Source organism: Miniopterus schreibersii (assembly GCF_964146895.1).
Source record: "Miniopterus schreibersii genome assembly, chromosome: 1".
In the NCBI taxonomy this organism is placed as follows: domain Eukaryota; kingdom Metazoa; phylum Chordata; class Mammalia; order Chiroptera; family Miniopteridae; genus Miniopterus; species Miniopterus schreibersii.
Window position 1 is genome coordinate 164899850 of NC_138101.1, and position 15132 is coordinate 164914981.

Here is a 15132-nt window from a genome sequence, read left to right on the forward strand (position 1 = left end):
CCTCCCCTTACATGTTTATACAATATAGATACAAAGTACTATTACCATAGCAATCAGGGAAAAAAAGGCAACTGTGATAACCACTTGGACATTTTCCAGATATATAAAAATAGTTTAAAATGTGCAAAACATGAAGCTTAAAAGTGATTTTTATTTGTTAATAATTATGAATAGAGAAAATAAGATAAACACACAAATTATTCTATATTCTTTAATAATTACATTCTTAAGTTTTAGAGATATTTAAAAGCTTGAGTATCTTTGTTATATAACATAATCAAGTTGCTAACTTTAGCACTTCAATCCATCATAAACTTTTCTGAAAACAGCACCCAAAAAGATTCAACTGATGTTTTTTACAACATAAAATTCAACCATTCTAGTAAATATCAAAAACCATGAAAGTTAAAATTCTATCTTATTAACCCTTAGAAATAGGATTTATAAACTGCATTATTAATCTTAACAACTCTGGCTTTATTTTATTTATCTAAAAATTTCTCTTGTATCTCACTCTCAAAATGGAAGAAAATTGACCTTATAATAAATAAATATAGAGAACATATGGATACAGATATACATTTATTCAAGAATATGGAAAAATTATAATCATTTCTTTCAGAAATTTAAAAAAATTTACATCTATTTCCTGATCTTAAACTACCTTACTAGAAATTTTGTGACAAATTTTCCTTATATTCCAAGAACCACCTGAAAACCATTCAGCAATGGTTCTCCTTCCTCAGCAAGGAACTGAATTGATATTGAGTACTAGATCCATTACTTCTCATTTCTATGTCTTAGAAATTATTCTCTATATGGAGCACAGAGCCATCTAATATTTTACAAGATACTTGCAGAAGTACTGCTATCAAAAGATTTGCAACATAAATAATTTGAGTGACTACCATTAGAAGTAAAACCTTAATCTCTACTAGATTAAGAAACAAAAAATTGAAAAGATGAAGGAAAGAAAGTTTATAAAATACAAAATTCTGCAGTAAGTTTGAAAAAGGATCAGCACTTAATCATCCTAACTTCTAAAGGAGAAAATTACTACCAAATCATTTATTATGCTGTGTATATTTTTGTTTGCTTTTTTAAAATCCTCACCCCACGATATTTTTTCCACTAATTTTTAGAGAGTGTGGAAGGGAGGGAAGGAGTAGGAGGAGAGAGAGAGAAAAACATCGATGTGAGGGTGACACACTGATTGGTTGTCCCTTACCAGGGTCAGGGATCAAGCCTGCAACCCTTCAGTGCTCGGGCCGTCACTCTAACTAGTGAGCAACATAGGCCAGGGCTTATTAAGTTGTTTTAAAGATTTCTTACAAAAAGATTCTTCTCAACCATTAGGAAGATGGCGACGTAGGTAACAGCTGCACCTGCCACCTCCCACAACCACATCAAAATTACAACTAAAATACAGAACAACCATCACTCAGAACTTCCTGAAATCTAGGTGAACAGAAGTCCTACAACCAGGGAACTGAAGAAGCATCGAGATCAGGGTGTGTCCAGCACAGCAGCTTTTTGGCTGTAGTTGCAGCTGGTCCTCACAGCCGATTGGCACAGGGGTCAATTCCTCCCAGTGACGCCAACAGCAACCAAGGCTCAACTACAACAGGACAGAGCACACAGCCCACACAGGGGAGCACCTAGAAGGCCCAGCTCAGATGACTGGGGAGGCTGAACCACTGGACCCTACAGGACACCTACTACACAAAGTCACTCTACAAATTCCAGGAGACATAGCAGCTCTACCTAATGCATAGAAACAAACACCTGGGAGCAACCAAAATGTGGAGGCAAAGAAACATGTCACAAAGGAAAGAACAAAAGAAATCTCCAGAAAAGGAACTAAATGAAATAGAAACAAGCAAACTAACAGATACAGAGTTCAGAATTTTGGTTATAAAGATGCTCAAGGATATTAGTAAGACTATTATGAAAACAAGTGAGACCATCAATGACCTAATAAAATACCCATCAGAAATGAAGGCTGCATGAACTGAAATGAAGAATAATTTACAGGGAATCAGCAGTAGAGTAGAGGATGCTGAGAATCAAATCAGCAATTTGGAACATGAGGAAACAAAAAACACCCAACCAGAAGAGCAAAAAGAAAAAAGAATCCAGAAATATGAAGATAGTATAAGGAGCCTCTGGGACATCTTCAAGAGGCCCAACATTTGTATCATTAGGGTGCCAGAAGGAGAAGAAAGAAAAGAAGAAATTGAAAACCTATTTGAAAAAATAATGACAGAAAACTTCCCTTACCTGGGGAAAGAAATAAACTTACAAGTCCAGGAAGCTCAGAGAATCCCAAACAAGAGGAACCCAAAGAGGCCCACACCAAGACACATCATAATTAAAACTCCAAAAGTTAAAGACAAAGAGACAATCTTAAAAGAAGCAAGAGAAAAGCAGTTAGTTACCTACAAGGGAGCACCCATATGACTGTCAGCTGATTTCTCAACAGAAACTTTGCAGGCCAGAAGGGAGTGGCAAGAAATATTCAAAGTGATGAAAAGCAAGAACCTACAACCAATATTACTCTACCTAGCAAAGCTATCATTTAGAATTGAAAGTCAGATAAAGAGCTTCTTAGACAAGGAAAAGCTAAAGGAGTTCATCACCACCAGAGCAGTACTACGTAAATTGTTGAAGGGTCTTCTTTAAGAAGAAGCTAATCAACAAAAGAATCTGACAAACTAAATGGATCCAGAGACATTGACACATGCAACAGACGATCATATTTCAGAGGGAAGAGGGTTGGAGGGTGGGAGATTAACCAAAGAAGTTATATGCATATGTGCATAACCCATGGACATGGACCATGACAGAGTGACAGCCTGGGGAGGGGGTGGGAGCAAGGTGGAGGGGGTCAACTGAGGGGGAAAAATGGGACACCTGTAGTGCTTTCAACAATAAAGATAAATTTTTTTTTTAAAAAAAAGATTCTTCTCAGTTCTACTCTACAATATTTTCTTAGTAAATATGGGTATTGATAATATAAAATACTTAATTACAGGTTTTTTATTCTTACTACTTTTATTGATTTAACCTTCCACATTATCACTAATAATGAGATTCTACCAAAATGATAACTGCTTTTCAATATAGGTATACGAGAACACAAAATTTCTACTACTGACTTGGTTTTCACAATACTCAAATTCTTCCACATAAATTACCATGTCATTTCTAAATATCCATGTAATAATTACACGTTGTCAAAGAGAAATAAAACTTCAGGCTATTTAAAGCACAGGGTTTTCTGGTGATATAAGTATAAAAAATAAGGCTTTATTTGGTATAACCTTAGTCCAATAATTTGCTAAACATTCCTTGAATTTTCTGCAGTGAGATTTAATAAACATCCAATTAATGAATATCTAAGCTAATTCCCTACAGACATTTGAAAAAAATGTATTCTAAACATCTTCTATTGACATAGAAATTACTAACTGAAGTGCCTCCTCCTTATGAGGCTCTTCTCTTTCCTGACCCTTAAATTTTTCTTTTGAAATAATATCAAATTTATAGAAAAGTTGTAAAAATAATACAAATAACTCCTAGTACTGTCACTAATTTTTAACATTTTGCCACATACGCTTCATCTCATTCTGTGTATAGTGAATGTTCACCATTTCCCTCCTTGAACTATCTGAATAGTTTGTGATAATATCCTTTCAGTTCCTTGCTGAGGAAAAGTACCTTTGCCGAATGGTTCTGAGATTGTTTTTGGAATATGAGGAAAATTCAAATGTATCAGCAATTACTCTCAAACAGTATCATTCCCTTTTACTCCTTTAGTATTTCAGTGGTATGTCTAACAACAAAGCTATTCTGTCACAATATAATGATCAACTTCTGGAAGTTTAATATTGGTAAAGTTCTATTATCTAATTTACAGTGCATATCCAATTTTGTCACTGTCCCAATTCTGTACTTTAGGGTAATTTTCCACAATATAGGACCTAGTTAGTGTTGCACTTAGCTGTCAAGTTTCTGTTGTCTCTTTTAATCTGCAATAGTTCCTTGGTATTTGTCTTTCATGGCTCCCCCAAATAAATCTCACACACAGACACGCACACACACACACATAAAATCCCTATATATCTGACACCCATATTAATTTTTTTCTAACTTCCCTAGACAGAGTTAGTTACTCCTGCCTCAGTGATCCCATAGTACTACTTATATTAGGCACTTATATTGTAATTATGTTTGACACTCATCTTCTTCACTAAACCATGACCTCCTTAAATATGGGGATATGTTTTACTCATTTTTCGTATGGGATCTGCAAATGATAGGTAATTAGAATGAATGACTACTGTATAAATACTTGTAATTTTAAGTGTTTAGACAAAACAACCATGAACATTTACTGAGCTCTTATTCTATGCATGCTCTTTTATGTATTGGTTTATTTAATCTTTGTTGTAACTCTGTAAGATAGGTATTATCATTATTATACATGTTACAGATGAAGAAACTGGGGCACAGAGAGGTTAAGTAATTCACCCAAGATGAGTAGGAGTCTGTATTCAAACCTGGGAATGAAATTCAGGGTCCGTTTTTTGCCCTACTACACGGTCTGCCTCTCTACAATGACACCAGATACAATTATGCAAAGTACTGGTCTATACCTAACCCTGGAGACCAGGAATTGAAGGGAATCCCCTCTATGTTAAAAACAAGCTGGATAATTACTAGTTTAAGAAATAAAATGAAGTAAATGTGCTTTGGAAAAGAGGTCAAAGAGAATAAATGCCCTGCAATCAATATATGCTTTAACTAAGTAAAAAAGTGGGAGTGAACTTTTATTAATTTGTAGTATCTTATGAACTTGACTGAATATACTCCTTGTTTAACTGATAGTTGCCTGTTTCTCTCATCCAAGATTTTGCACTTCATATAAGTTTTCTTCTTATCTCTAAAGACTTCACTTAAATACTTACGATGCTTCTCTTGAATTCCTATAAAATGCTGTGTCTATTATGAATATCTGTGTGCCTAAAGCAAGGGAAATTTTAATAAATTATGAATTTGTCTCTAATTCATTATACTAGGAGTTCATTGTAGATGTGAAATAATATATATGATCAATTCTTTTTTGGTAACAATAAACCTCTCTAGATTTACATAAAAATAGTATGTTAGTAATTTGGTGGGAAATTCAACTCACTAAAACTTATTACTTTTCTTTATGTGTTTAAAAAATGCATTCTTTCTTCAGATGTCCATGAGTGACTGTCAGTACTGAAAGTGTAAATATTATGTGGCAAAATAATCTTCACAGTGTTTTTCAAGAGTCAGAACATTTCTTTTAATAGACATTATCTCAAGCTCTTGATGTTATGAATACACTTACTCGAATATAGAAACACAGGAACACAAAGGCAGTGACAAAGCAAATATCACCTGTTAACAATTAGTAAATCTAGGTGAAGGGAGCTTACTATACTATTTTTGTAACTTTTTTCTGTTTTCCAAAGTAAAAAGTAAAACAGTACTACTTAAGAACTCAATTGTCTCATATTTGAAATAATGGCTTATCTTTCCCAATGAACCTCATTAAAGTTATTAGTACTAGGTCTTCCTGTTAAGCTTTAAACTAAAGTAAGATTAAGTTCTCTTGCGTGGAAAATTTTTATTCTTCCCATTACTAAATTTCCAAGGAATGACCAGAGTTAGAGAGTAAAAGAATGCTACTTGTCTTTAAATAAATCAATTCTGAAGTGAGAGAGTAGATATGTTCTTGATAACAGAAGGATAAACATAGATTTTTTTCTTAGAATATAAGAAGTATATTATAAAGTTACTTGTAAGTCAGGAAATAAATTGTTTTTTTTTTCATTTTCCTCTTACATAAAAATTAAAATATATGCTAAGAAAAAAACCTAAAATTTATCTGAGAAAAAATAGAAACTGAAAGTAGTTCATGATTAACCCCAAAGGCGTTTGAATTTGAAAAGAACAAAAAATATATAATATCTATAAAATAAACTTTAAAGTATTGCTATGAATAAGAATAATCCAACAATGTACTCTAAAATAATTTCAGGCAATCTATATATGCTGTCCTATCATTTTTCATTATATAGTTGTTTTTCTATTTGCTTATCATAAACTCTGATTCTGGGAAGTAAAACTTGAATAATATTTAAATACTATGTTTACACATAAATCTCCCTTGGTATGTGACTAAAGCAGGTATTTCAAGTTAAAAGTGCTCCAGGATTAAGTTTACTATTCCCAAAGGAATGTGAAGAAAGCCTTAAGTCACACTGGTCCAGCTTTTTTCATATGGTTCTCATCCCAAAGTGACTGTAATATGAAATATAATTTCTTTTGGATGAGTACTTGAGTCCAAACAGTATCATAAAAAGGCAAGATACAAAATAGTAGAAAATATTTGCAAATGATATATGTGATAAGGTATTAATATCAAGAATACATAAAGAACTCCTACAACAATAATAAAAATACGAACAACCCAAATAAAAAAAGGGCAAAGGATCTGAATAGACATTATTCCAAAGAAGATATACAAATAATCAACAAGCACATAAAAAGATGCTCACCATCACTAATCATTAGAGAAATGCAAATCAGAACTACAGTGATATCACCTCATACCGATGAGGATGGCTCCTATCAGAAAATAAAAATACAGAAAATAACAAGCGGTGGCAGGGATGTGGAGAAATTGGTACCCTGCACATTGTTGGGGGAGATGTAAAATGGTATAGCTGCTATGGAATACAGTACAGTGCTTCCTCAAAAAATTAAAAATACAATTACTAGATGATACAGCAATTTCACTTCTGGGTATATATCCAAAAAAACTGAAAGCAGAGTCTCGAGGAAATATTTGTATACCCATATTCATAGCAGCATTATTTACAATAGCCCAAAAGTAGAAGCAACCCAAGTGTAAAACGACACTGGATGCATAATAATATACTCAACACCACTGAACTATATACACTTAAAATGGTTAAGATAGTATGTTTCATGTTATGTATTTTTACCACAATTAAAAATAAATTAATAAAATGCTTTATAAAACCAACAGTGTCACAGTCAGAACAGATATAAAAATAGTCATTTTTCATCTGCCCATGTGATAATCCACTTAGCTTGGGTCTAGAATTAGTCCTTATTTCAGTGGTTTTCAAACTGCATGCTATAATCCATTAGTGCATCATAATAATTTTTTTTAAAGAAATGGAAGAGACTATGTCAGAGAACACTACATAAAACTTTCTGGTGTGTGTGTAGTCATAATGTTAAATGAATTTCTTACTATGGATCATTCCCACTGTATAACATCAAGGTGATTCCCACAAGACAATAAATGCCATAAATAAGTGGGCCACTTTCTAGAATACTTAGGCCCTTGGAATCCCACTAATGAAGTCATATGCTTACCAAGAATCAGTACTATATGTTCCCAAATATGTTTATGACAGTTGTGTTTATGTTGTAATTATGTAATTTAGTTACCCATTTTATAAGTCAAAGAAACGTATAAAAAAACAATATTTATGTGAAAACTCAATCAAATAATTTTAAAGGCAAGTCCCTTTAAAAAGGTATAGGGATGACAAATGTAAAAGATTTGGAAGAATTATAAAAACATAAGTTTCTGCACTAAGATTGCTTTACAAGTACCTTCAAGCTCATGTTTTATCTAAAAGAAAAGGAAAATAGAAATCATAAAAGATAACTTCTGCGACTTAAGCCAGAAAGATTCATATTCAAAGAAAAAGTTTTACTCTAAGTCAACATATTAGCATATAAATACACATAAATGGCCCAGCCGGGCATGGCTCAGAGGTTGAGCATCGATCTAGGATCCAGGCGATCGGAGTTCGATTCCCAGTCAGGGCACATGGCCCAGTTGTGGGTTTGCTCAATGACTCTCTCATCACTGATGGTTCTATTTCTCTCTCCCTCTCCTTTCCTCTCTCTGAAATCAATAAAGATATAGTTAAAAAAAAATACACATAAATGTTCATTTGTAGGGATTTGTGTGTGTTTATTAAAATAAAATATATATAAGATTTCATTTTATGATTCTTTCCTTTATTTTACTTAACTAACCAACTACTAGTCCCAATCACAATGGCTAAGAGGACTTGGAGTCCAGTGATTAATTGGTGCCAAAAGTAGGTATGGCCTCAGGATAAGGCCACGGGGATTTTAAATACTCAGAAACCTAAGCATATACGTTCTTTTTTACAGGCAAAAGGAAAGAAACCATTATTTGTACAGTTGATCCTGGAAAATATATGGAGTTTGTATGATGCTGTCTTTTAAATGCCGTCTTTTAAAGGTTAAAAGCTAATCATCTAGACAGGAAGAAAAAAAAAAAAGCTTCTATAATTATAGAGTTAAACCAGGATTTTAAAAGATTGGCAAATATTAGAAAGCAACTATAATACTAATGGTAGGACTTCTAATTACACATGAATATTAACCTAAAAAATTTTAAGAATCCAAATATACATCTGGGGCTGCCAATGTATTATTCACATGAGGCCTATAAAGCTTCTTATGAGTTCTTTATAGATCCATTAGTCTCCATGGAGATATACACAATCAAGTTGCTCATCTATTTGTGCACAAAAGCTAGTGATCTCCAGCAACACACATTATGGGTTATAAGACTCCATAAAAAAGAATTGTTGAGAGAGGCAGTCATTAGAAAGCATAAAATGTAAGCACCTTGCCTAGATGCCTACAAAATATAGAGTTATTCTGGCTTTTACTTTAATATTATTACTAACGGAATAGAGAAAACTTGAACAGGTTCTTTAAGCCAACAACATGATATTCTAAAGGAGAGGTACAAAATGCTCAAGCAGAAAGACACCTTGGTTACAAAAGAGCAATAAAAAAGTCGGGAAAGAAGCCCTAGCCAGTTTTGCTCAGTGGTTGGAGCATCAGCCGTCGGTCTGAAGGGTCCCGGGTTCCATTCCCGGGCATGTACCTCAGTTGTAGGCTCAATGCCTGGCTCTGGTCAGAGTGAGTGCAGGAGGCAACCAATCAATGTGCCTCTCTCACATTGATGTTTCTCCCCCCCCCCCCCCGAAAAACAATGGAAAAATATCCTCGGGTGAGGATTAAAAAAAAAAAAAAGGAAGACAATTTTACTGAGCGAGATGTGTTGAAATTACTATTAAAAAGGGAAATAATCTGAAAGTAAGCAGAAGTCCTTAGATGTTAGCTGTAATCAATGAAGATCAGTAGCTACGGAGTAGAGAAATGAGAATGGAAAGTCCTCCCCAAAATCTCCATCTCTCCATATGCCCTTTTGGTATCTTAAATAGCAAAAGAAAGTTCATATGGAACCTGAAGTAGAAAAAGGAACACTTGAATTCTGATGCTTGTCCAAAGGCAGCAGATGTTCTTTTATAACTAGGTAGTAGTGCTTTACAGCTTCAAAGCATGAATAATAAAAGGAAATCATCCATCACTCATCAGTGAAAACTATAACCCTTGGAGTAAATATGGAATACATTCAGGTATAATGCACAGCACCAAGAACAAATAGAAATGTGGAATGCAAAGACAAACCACATAAGATAATCAAAATGGCAAAAGGCTTAAATAACTCCACAAAAGATTATCCAAAATACCAATAAACACAGTATACCCAAGTTCATTAATAATCAAGGGAATACAGATTAAAACCATCAGAGATGATTATTAATACACCAGATGAGAGAAATTTAGAAGTATGAAAATATGCATAGAGGGAGATATCTCATGCATTCTGGCAGGAGTATAAATTGTAATCTTTGGGAAGCTGTTTGGCATTATCTATTAAATCTGAAAATACGCATACCCTAAGACCAAGCAATTCCATCCAAGTATATATTCTAGAGGAGGGGTTGGGAACGTCTGGCCCGCCAGCTATATCATTTGGTCTGGCCCTGCCAAGGCAACGGCAGGTGGGATTCAAAATTCAATAAATCTGGGAGCTTTTTTCATAGCTAATTTTTAAGTCGATAATTTTGTATGGCCCGCAAATGATGTTATAAATATCCAAATGGCCCTTGGCAGAAAAAAGGTTCCCCACCCCTGCTCTGGAGAAGTAAAATGCATGGATATGTGTACCAAGAGATACGTACAAGAATGTCCATACCAAGTGTTCTAAGTAATAGCAAAACAACCAGAAAAGAATAAACAAATCATGGTTTATTCAAACTGGAAGGAAATTAAATCAACATACAATAACATCAAAAACATCTTATAACTCTGAGAGAAGATATAAGCTAGAAAATAATATATATATAATTTGATCCAATTTATATAAAATTCAGAAACAGGCTATATATATGTACATTTTTAAAATATGTCTTTACTGATTTCAGAGAGGAAGGGAGAGGGAGAGAGATAGAAACATCAATGATGAGAGAGAGTCACTGATCGGCTGCTCCTGCATGCTCCCTGCTGAGGATCGAGCCTGCAACCGGGTATGTGCCCAGACCAGGAATCGAACCTTGATCTCCTGGATCATAGGTCGATGCTCCACAGCTGAGCTATGCCGGTTGGGCCAGGCTATATATATATTTTTAGTGATATATATATATATATATATATATATGTGGTTAAACTGGAAACAAAAGCAAGGAAGTAACTGCCATTAAAGTCAGGGTAGTGGTTTACCTCTGATGTGTTCACACATTATATTTATTTATTATATAACACATTTATGTTTATATTATGTTTTATTACATACTTTTCTGTAAGTATATAATGTACCATAATAAAGTTTATACTGTTTATTAGAACTTTCAGGGATTCAATATATTTTTATATTTACTGATCTTTGAAAAGAGTTCAAGTTTTACCATGATTTTTTTTTAAATGCTGCTTGGGTCCTAGCTAAGAGAGGAAGAATACTACACTACATGAAAAAATGTCAACTTTAAAAGTGCTTTACTTAATAAGTTAAAGCAAGATAAAAATTTAGAATGTTATGTATAAAAGTTATTAATCACTTATTTAAAATAAAAGTTAAACCTCCAAAAATTAATTTTAAAAAGTAAACTCTTTTTTTATAATGTTAGTATTTTGAGAGTCTATATTATAAAATGACAGATAAAGATACATTTTCCTGTCTCTAGCCACCATTTGGAAGTTACATAAAGATAAGTAAGAAATACAAGCTTTTCTTCATGGTCTGTGGAAAGAAGGTAGGCATTTAAGATAATTTATTTTTATGAATAAAAAGTATTTTAAAATAATATGATCAGATCAAAAACTAGTTTTTAAGCCTCATATATGCCAATACTTTTCGTTCAGAAAGCTTTCATCTTACCTTTAATAATTCAAAATAGTGCCAACAGTGATACACGGGCACCAGCATAAGGCGTGGAAGGACATAACGAACTGCCTCTCTAAAACCGTCAGCAATGGACTGCAAAGCAAAAAGATATAATATTATATTTCTGATATCAAGGATATATAACAACAAACAGTGCCGAACAGAAACAGCTTTTTAAAATATAAGATATAGACTTATCAAAACTATAATGAAAAACATGTTCTATATTAAAACTGAAGTGCTGTCAAGTTTTTTTCTCTTTTTTACTCCTTAAAGTTATTAAATACATACACTTTTTCATTTCCCAGATGGCTAAATAACTTTCACAACAGTCCTCTCAGCTTTTTTAAAAAATTTAGGGTTCTATATATTCTACAGGAATTTTGAAAAGCTATGATTAAGCGCATGGTTAAGCGGATGAGCATGGACCTATGATCCAGGAGATTGAGGTTCAATTCCAGGTCAGCACATGCCTGGGTTTCGGGCTCAACCCCCAGCAGGGGGCATGCAGGAGGTAGTCGATCAATGACTCTCATCACTGATGTTTCTATCTCACTCTCCCTTCCTTTCTCTGAAATCAATAAAATTAAAACAAAACAAAACAAAACAAACCTTGCAGCTGGGAAATATTAGGGATTTGGGGGAAAAACAATATATTTTTAAAAAAAGAAAGAAAAGCTACGAACTTTTTTGCACATTTTTATGTCACCATTTGAAATGCTTTAAGTTTAAGTAGTTACAAAGGATATTTCAGGGGGGATGTAATGTGTATACTATAGATATGATTTAAATATATTTCACCAAACAATGATTAAATAAGTTTCAGATTTAGTTCATTTAATTTATGAAAAATGTCTGTCATATAACTTAATTGACAGAGCCAATCTTCACTGTCAAAATAAACAGATCAGACTTAATTTCTGCAAAAACTCTGACTTCATTCTTAAATTCAAATACATCTATTAATGTCACAGTCTTAAGTGTGGGAAGCATCTGGAAGAACCTAACATCCAAGTATGAGAACTTTAACTTTACAAGTCTCCCTCTCATTTATCCCACTGTCCAATGAACGGTGAAGTACCTTTTTAAAAAGTTAATATTCACCCTGTTACAACCATCTCACTTCTTAATTCTTAGATAGATATGACAAGACATAGGTAGATATGACATGCCATTTCACCTACCAAGAGTTTTTATCAATCAAAAGAGTTCCCTTGGAACTCTTTGCTTTGCACTCAATGAACTTGTGATATTGTGATTTATAAGATATTTGGTCTTCATACACAGTTTGAGGCTCGAAGCTTCCCCAAACCCTGAAAATTTTCTAAATTTAGAGAGTGAAAAAAGTGCCTTTTGTTATGTTAATGGTGCCTGGTCGCCTGGAGAACCAATCCTGTGATTAGAGGCTTGGAATTTTTCAGCCCACCTGAACAGAAGCCCTACAACCAGGGACCTGAAGAAGCATCGAGACCGGTAGGAGGGGCAAAGATGGGCAGATCTGGGCTGAATCCAGAGACGGGGCCCAGGGCCCACACCCGGTGCTGCGGGTTAAACCCGGGAGGGACATCTCAGTGGTGGAGGTTTCCTGGAGGAGTGAGCGATCCCAGCCCCACATCAGGTCCCCCAGTCCAGGGCTACAGGGCCCGGAAGAGACATCCCCACAACTTTAGGCTGTGAAAACCAGCGGGGACTGTCGCTGAGGGATGTGGAGGCTGTGGGAGCCCCAGCAGCTCCTCTTAAAGGGCCCGCGCACGGATTCACTCAGACGCGCTCCCTCTGAGCCCCAGCACCGGTCAGCAGCTTGAAAGGAACCTAGGACACTCGGGGAGGAACTAACCTGCCTGAGATTGGGGTGAGAGGTGGAGGGGCAGCTTTCTCCCAGACAGAAGAGCTGGCAGAAGCCACTGCTCCTTTGGCAAGTCCTCCCCCACACAGCTGGCAGGCACCATATTTGAATCGCCAGCACCTGACTCACACCTTTGGCCCCACCCTGGTGATTCCCAGAAGCCCCACCCCTCCCTACTTGCAAGCTCATCTAAGTTATTTCCAGTGGCCCTTCTATGCAAGTGGCCTCTCTAGCCTCATGCTTAGGACTTTCCAAAAATCTCTCAAACAAGCAGCAGCTGGCCTCAGCATGCCCCATACGTCTTGGTAAGTGGCCCCAGGCCTGGCACTAGTGGCAGCCTGGATTGGATCATAGATTGGCCTCTCCTGGACACCTCCAAGCCCAGCACAAGTAGCAGCCAACTATGGCTTGCTGTGGAGCTCATGCTGGGTGCCCTGGGCAAGGCACTGGCACAGGCTGACTTTGTACCTCCCGGGAAGCCCCAGAGACAGTACACCTGGTGGTCAGACTTGACCAAGCTGTATTACAACCCTACCACATCCACGAGTGACACACTCAAGGGGCACACTTGGTGAACACCAAAGCTCCACTGAAGTAAATCCTGCTCCACAGGTGTGTCTCCAGCACAGCAGCTCTTCCGCTATAGTTGCAGCTGGTCCTCACAGCTGATTGGCCTGGGAGTCAATTCCTCCCAGTGACGCCAACAGCAACCAAGGCTCAACTACAATAGGAGAGAGCACACAGCCCACACAGGGGAGCACCTAAAAGGTCCAGCTCAGATGACTGGGGAGGTTGAACCACTGGACCCTATAGGACACCTACTACACAAAGTCACTCTACAAATTCCAGGAGACATAGCAACTCTACCTAATACACAGAAACAAACACCTGGGAGCAACCAAAATGTGGAGGCAAAGAAACATGTCACAAAGGAAAGAAGAGAAGAAATCTCTAGAAAAGGAAATAAATTAAATAGAACCAAGCAAGCAAACAAATACAGAGTTCAGAATTTTAGTTATAAGGATGCTCAAGGATATTAGTAAGACTATTATGAAAACAAGTGAGACCATCAATGACCTAATAAAATACCCATCAGAAATGAAGGCTGCATGAACTGAAATGAAGAATAATTTACAGGGAATCAAGAGTAGAGTAGAGGACGCTGAGAATCAAATCAGCAATTTGGAACATGAGGAAACAAAAAACACCCAACCAGAAGAGCAAAAAGAAAAAAGAATCCAGAAATATGAAGATAGTATAAGGAGCCTCTGGGACATCTTCAAGAGGCCCAACATTTGTATCATTAGGGTGCCAGAAAGAAAAGAAGAAATTGAAAACCTATTTGAAAAAATTGTGACAGAAAACTTCCCTTACCTGGGGAAAGAAATAGACTTACAAGTCCAGGAAGCATAGAGAGTCCCAAACAAGAGGAACCCAAAGAGGCCTATAGCAAAACACATCATAATTAAAATGCCAAAGGTTAAAGACAAAGAGAGAATCTTAAAAGCAGCAAGAGAAAAGCAATTAGTTACCTACAAGGGAGCACCCATACGACTTTCAGCTGATTTCTCAACAGAAACTTTGCAGGCCAGAAGGGAGTGGCAAGAAACACTCAAAGTGATGAAAAGCAAGAACCTACAACCAAGATTACTCTACCCAGCAAAGCTATCATTTAGAACTGAAGGTCAGATAAAGAGCTTCACAGACAGGGAAAAGCTAAAAGAGTTCATCACCACCAGAGCAGTACTACGTGAATTGTTGAAGGGTCTTCTTTAAGAAGAAGCTAATGACCAAAAGAATCTGATGAATTAAATAGATCCAGAGACATTGACGCATGCAACAGACAATCATATTTCAGAGGGAAGAGGGAAGGAGGTGGAGAGTGGGAAGAGATTAACCAAAGAAGTTATATGCATATATGCATAACCCATGG

The 15132-nt window shown here is 35.8% G+C and overlaps 1 protein-coding gene across 1 annotated transcript in view; it reads right to left on the minus strand.

Annotated features, from left to right (window-relative positions):
* SOS2 (SOS Ras/Rho guanine nucleotide exchange factor 2) overlaps positions 1 to 15132 on the minus strand; it is a 78463-nt gene that overhangs the window by 24894 nt on the left and 38437 nt on the right. Inside the window, exon 8 of the mRNA XM_081119648.1 lies at positions 11348 to 11446. Within this exon, the coding sequence (XP_080975774.1) occupies positions 11348 to 11446 (99 nt within the window). The remainder of the gene's footprint in view (positions 1 to 11347; positions 11447 to 15132) is intronic.